At 42.6% G+C, this 6219-nt stretch overlaps 1 protein-coding gene across 1 annotated transcript in view; it reads right to left on the bottom strand.

The window, feature by feature from the left end:
* coro1a (coronin, actin binding protein, 1A) overlaps nt 1–5841 on the bottom strand; it is a 10351-nt gene extending 4510 nt beyond the window's left edge. Inside the window, exons 1-5 of the mRNA XM_037688707.1 lie at nt 5766–5841; nt 4719–4922; nt 934–1056; nt 726–855; nt 101–282 (exon numbers count right to left, since the gene is read on the bottom strand). Of these exons, the coding sequence (XP_037544635.1) occupies nt 101–282; nt 726–855; nt 934–1056; nt 4719–4916 (633 nt within the window). The 5' untranslated portion in view covers nt 4917–4922; nt 5766–5841. The remainder of the gene's footprint in view (nt 1–100; nt 283–725; nt 856–933; nt 1057–4718; nt 4923–5765) is intronic.
* Between the last annotated feature and the right edge of the window lie 378 nt (nt 5842–6219).

The raw sequence follows: 6219 nt of genomic DNA on the forward strand, positions 1-6219 counted from the left end.
GATAAACTGTATTAACAGTGATAATAGTGATAAACTGTATTAACAGTGATAATAGTGATGAACTGCGTTACAGAAACTGTGGTCTGATGAGGAGACTTACTAAGAGGACGGTGCCCTTGCGAGGGTCTAGCACCCGCAGGGTCTTGTCCTTACAGGAGGTGAGGATCCTGGACCCATCCTGGTTCCAGCAGGCGCTGTAGATGAGGTCTGTGTGCTCGCTGTCAAACCTCATCACCGCCTCCCCCCGAGCCACGTTCCACAGGATCAGCACGTTGTCGCAGCCTGCGGGGAACAGTGATGACAGCCGGTCTCAGGAGACTTCACAACAGCCAGACCTTTGGTGTCTTTCAGGGAGGCCTTCAGGTTTTACGTTTTATATGTTTTTCTAATAAACACTTGAGGGGAGATGGTTGTAGTAGTTGTTTTTGTGTGTTTTCAAAGGTTAAATGATCTTGAATGGAGTTGACTCCAAAGGTTCTAGATGTATTTACGATTTTATTCTTTAAGTTTTTATTAGAATCTGTCAAATGATTAATGAGATATTTTGCTAACAGACAAATAAAGACATTGACACAGGCAACAATGAGTGCTGATAAGAGTTCAGAGGGTGAGAACTTCCTGTTTGATAGAAGCTCCGACACAAAATACCCTCGCCTGGTTCCTGAAAACCAACGATACGCAGAAGTTCCCTGGCGAAACGTTTGTGGGTTGAACACCAGAGCTACCTGCGCTCATCAGCACGTTGTGGGCGGTGGGGTGCCAGCTCAGGATGCCGACTCGTTTCGAGTGTCCGTCCAGTTTGACAACAGGTTCTGTCAGCGACGAGGTCAGCCCGCCGTCCGGGATCTCCCAGATCTGTTCAACCAAAAACAAACATGGTGCTCACACACAGCACCTCCTGCTCTGAACTAAGGCCCAGAGAGTCGGTCCTACCATGACGCTGCAGTCCTCAGAACCACTGGCAATGATGTTGTCGTTGTGGGGGCAGAACTCAATGTCCAGGACTGGACCTGTGTGGCCGCAGACGGTGGGGTAGGACATGTCAATACGTCCGGTCTGGAGGAAGGAACATTAAAAAGGATTTTGAGGATTAAAAAAATAAATATATTTTTTATTTTATAGAGATTTCAGGTGGTGAGAACAAGAACAGAAAATAAAAAAACTGTAATAAATGAAGGTAAACAGTGAGAAAACTGTCACCTGAGAGAACCAGGTAAACAAGACTAAAACTGCAAGTTTTACACATAATGGACAGCTAAACCAACATTTACCAACTATAACATATAAATACTATCTGCTTTATTTAAAAAATGAACCTTAGTTATTAATGCCAGTTTTTTCCATAAAAATAATAAGTTATGTTTATTTTCTTTAGGATATAAACCATTAACACTATGATCTGCAGAATTTATCAACATAAAAAAAAAATCAGCAACAATACATGTGTACAAGTTACTTTTAGGTACGCACAAAGTAAGTACCAGGTACATACCAAGTAAGTACCAGATAGATGCCAAGAAAGTACCAGGTTGGTAGTTTGGTTTGAATTTAGTTTAGTTTTGGTACAAAGTAAGTACCAGGTATGTGCAAAGTACCAGGTGCATACCAAAAAAGTACCAGGTATGTACAAAGTAAAAACCAGGTATGCACAAAGTAAGAACCAGATAGGTACCAAGTACCAGGTAGGTACAAAGTAAGTACCAGGTTGGTAGTTTGGTTTTAGTTTAGTTTAGCTTTGGTACAAAGTATTAGGTAGGTACAAAAAAGTACCAGGTATGTGCAAAGTACCAGGTGCATACCTAGTACATATCAGGTATGTACAAAGTAAGTACCAGATAGGTACAAAGAAAGTACCAGGTAGATACCAAGTAATACCAGCTATGTACAAAGTAATACCAGGTATGCACAAAGTAAAAACCAGATAGGTACCAAGTACCAGGTATGTACAAAGTAAGTACCAGGTAGGTACAACATAAGTATCAGGTAGATACAAAGTAAGTGCCAGATATGTACAAAGTAAGTATCAGGCATGTACAAAGTATCAGATAGGTACAAGTAAGTACCAGGTAGGTACAAAGTAAGTACCAGGTATGTGCAAAGTAAGTACCTGATAGGTACCAAGCAAGTACCACATAGGTACCAAGTAAGTATCAGGTAGGTACAAAGCTAAGTACCAGGTATGCACAAAGTAAGTACTAGATAGGTACCAAGTAAGTGCCAGGTAGTTACAAAATAAGTACCAGGTAGGTACAAACTAAATACCAAGTAAGTACTAGGTACATAACAGGTAATTATCAGGTATGCACCAGGTAACTAACAGATTCATACCTGGTAAGTACCATGTAACTACTAGGTTTAAGTTCAAGTTCAAGAATCTTTTTTATCCCTGAGGGGCATTTTATTTCACAGTCAGTAGACACATCAAACATCCATACTAGACAAGACATAAAGACATTAAAATATCAGAGATCATCATTGTTTGTTGAGAAGCCTGATCTCTACAGGGATGAATGAGTTTTTCAGACTGTTCATCTGGGCAGCAGATACCTGTGTCCAGACCGGAGCAACCTGAACTCACCATGGAGTGGGTGATCAGGATCTGCCAGAATCATCCTAGCCTTGTTTAAGTCAGTGAGGTTCTGTAGGGCTATGCCAGCAGTTTTATACAATCCCAGAGAGTTTGTTCTTGTTCTTACATGTTAACAACCCAAACCAACACATGAAGGTAAAAGGGAAGAGACTCAGTAAAACATGAATAAAAGTCAAATCAACATTAAAACCTCAGAGCTTTCGATAAAAATACATTCTCTGGTCGGCCTTCGTACAAAGTGAGTTCACATGGGGGTCAAAGGTCAGATTGTCATCGAGAACAGTCCCCATATATTTATATCGACGGCCTCACCGTTAATAACCACAAGAGCAGCAACTGAAGAGTCGTTTCTAAAATCAATGGCCATCTCCTTTGTCTTAGAAACATTTAACTTTAAAAAGGACTCACACCATTCAGTGAAGTCGCCGACCACAGGCCCGGGGTCTGGGTCATCACTGCTGAGAAGGGACAGGATGACAGGGCCATCAGCAAACTTTAAAATGTGACGCTGTGGGAACTGGCTGTGACAATCATTTGTAAATAAATAAATAAAAGGGGCAAAAGAACACAGCCCTGAGGGGAACCGGTAGAGGACAAAAGGACATCGGAGAGAACCCAGGTGACCCTCACTCGCTGAGACCGAACAGTTAAAAAGTCCACAAGCCAACAGATGAGGCCAGTCCAGACATTAAAGCATCTTAATCTCTGTTAAAATGTGGGACTGAATACAATTAATAGCAGATGAAAAGTTTTAAAAAGCAATTTTACACATGTTTTTGTACCTTCAAGGTGTCCTAGAATCATATTTAAAAGAGTTCCTGTTGCGTCCTCCACTCCTCTACTTGTCCGGTAAGCAAACTGAAGTGGATCCAAATGTTTTTTTTTTTTTTTTTTAACTTTAGACAAGAGGCTCTCCAGAACAAGTTTTCAAATGACTTCTTTACGTATGAAGTCAGAGCAACAGGCCTGAAGTCGTTCAGGGACTGAGCAGGCTTGGTTTTAGGGATTGGAACAATAACGGAGTCTTTCCAGAGCTGTGGGACCCTAAAGGTTGGAGAGACATGTTGAGCATGTTGATGCTGCTAGCTGCAGGGCACAGTTCTTAAGAGTACGACCCCTTATACTGAAAGGACCTGGACTTTTCCTTTCTTTGCTCTTTTGAAAAATGTTAAAACTTCCATCATCAATATGCACCGTATCAACTGACAACACATTTTGTGTGTATCCATATTGTGTTTACCATGAGGTAAATATAAGATACATACCCACAAGTACTATGTCAGAACTAGTTATGTGTCTTGTAAATACCATACATGGTACTTATAGTTATGTATTTATTTTTAAAATTTTCTTTCAGCTACTGTTTGTCTTTGCTAAATTTAGTTTTGAGGCAGTTTTTTTAATCTCAACTTTTATATTTTGTTTTGCTCACTTTAGCTTTTAGCTACTGTTTTGCAAACTTTAGCATTTAGCTACTGTTTTGCTAACTTTAATTCAATTCAATTCAGTTTATTTATATAGTGCCAAGTCACAGCAGAAGTCATCTCTGGGTACTTTAGCTACTTTTTTGCCCAGTTTAAATTTGTTTTTGCTAATATTAGCCTTTGACCTGCTAGTTTTAAATTTAAGAATTCAGTTTCACCTTTTTGAACAAATTTCGGCGTTCACACTGCACGTTCAGAGAAGTAGCTAATTTCTCTTGTTCTATAAGCCGAGTAAAACTTCGGTGGCCGACCCGCTTTCAGCTGAGCCGCACTGTGAACTTATTTCTGGCTACGACGCTCAGATGGTCGGTTTTAAACGAGGTTCTGTAAAATCCAGTGACGAGTTAACAGGAGCACCTAAAAGTCTTCAAAGTGAGCGCAGAAGAAGCGGGTTGAGGCCACATCCTGTCCTCCTGCGTGACAACAAACTCCTAATATGGTGAAAACTCAAAAGCTGAGCGAGTGACGCGCAGAACGACTCGAAGGAGGCCTCAGACTTCCTTTTTCACTCCGATGTGCGACGGTTCAAACCGAACTGAGCGTGGACGGTAGATAAAAACAGAAGTGATGGACATGTTTGTTAATGGCGTTAGGAGAAGTCGGAGGCAGATGTTTGTCACGTTTCGGTGTCTCCTGCAGCCCACCTTGGTCAGGGGCAGAACCATGAAGGCCCCTCCACCGCTGGCGTCCACGATCATGGCCACGAACTTGGGGTTAACGGAGCAGAAGTTGCTGTCCCAGGTCATCTGGGAGATGCGGATGTCATCGTAGCACTGGTCGGCCTTCACGGCCTGACCGAAGACGTGGCGGAACTTGCTGGACCTCACAACCTTCCTGGACATGTTGAACTGAGGAAAAAGACCAAACAGTCAGAATCATCTCGTTCGAACAGGATCAAAGAGAAACAACGTTTCTGCTGAAATAAACTGACTGTAAAAAAAAAAAAAAAAGCAGGAAAGTTTAAAAAAAAAAGAGGAAGCAAAAAGGTTTCACAACAGCTTCCTCTCGTCTGACTGACGCCTCTTCTCTCTTTAATTTGCACTAAAATAATTGTGCGTGCTAAGACGAATCATTCAAGGCAACGAGATAAACACGAGCTGGTTTTTGTTCTCGCACAACGAGAACCTAAAAAGGTAAAGCAGTTAGCGGAGCGGCCGTTACACCACATCCTTCCATCAGACGAACAAAACCACAAACCTTAACTTTTGTCCAGCTTCTCCTTCAAACCAAGCGCTGTCATCAGTTTGATTCAAACCTTCAAAACGTCTCGTTTAACTTCATCCGAACCAGATGCTTCGTAAATTAAACCTCAAACGTACAGAAATCAACCGGAACCAGCTGCAGCATCAACAGCTCCCGCATCATTCGGTGGCAGCTCCTAAAAACACCCAAAACGTTCGTTTTTACCTCCATTTGTAGATTTGACTTCCTGAAACCTGCAGCCGCGCCTAAAACCTGCACGCAGAAGACAACTGCCTCTGCTGCACGAGCATCACAAGACATCAGAGGCCGTCCTGCACCTAATTTAATAACCCTGCTGTAAAATGAGCCCTAATTTCATCACGAGCCTCAGTGCACGTCAATAATCTACCTCCGTGGGATGGAGCAAGTTATAAAACAAGCACAGCAGGAAGGAAACAGGTTAATACAGATGTTCAGCAGGTGTGTGAGCTGCGAGGCTGCAGGCTTACCTGGGAGTCTCAGCGGCGTGGAGGGGGGGTTCAGCTCAAGAGGTTTCAGCAGCTGCAGGCACTCTGCCACCAGAGTGAGGGCTCGGAGGACACGAGAGGTTCAAGTGCATCACCGACTCGCATAAAGGAAGTGAAAATTTCAAACCAAGGTGGAAGTGGGAGGGGTCTCACTGACATGTCAGGGTTTAAAAAACGCTTTAAGAAGATAGATCCCTGCTGTGACGTCAGGAACGAGACTTGACCACAGAGGCAGGTTTAAAGTTCAACCGTCCTCGTGCAGTTGTTTAAATTAGGTGCAGAACCCGCCTGAAGCTTTGAACTTCAACTGAGTCAAAACGCAGAAGTGCTGCGTGAAGAGCAACGAGCTGACGATCGATAGCACCCAGGTGTGCTGGGACAACGCCAGAGCAGGAAGTCAATTCAATTCAAAAATACTTTATTAATCCCAAAGGGA

The sequence above is a fragment of the Nematolebias whitei genome, chromosome 15, assembly GCF_014905685.2.
Source record: "Nematolebias whitei isolate Nwh7 chromosome 15, NemWhi1, whole genome shotgun sequence".
Taxonomy (NCBI): Eukaryota; Metazoa; Chordata; class Actinopteri; order Cyprinodontiformes; family Rivulidae; genus Nematolebias; species Nematolebias whitei.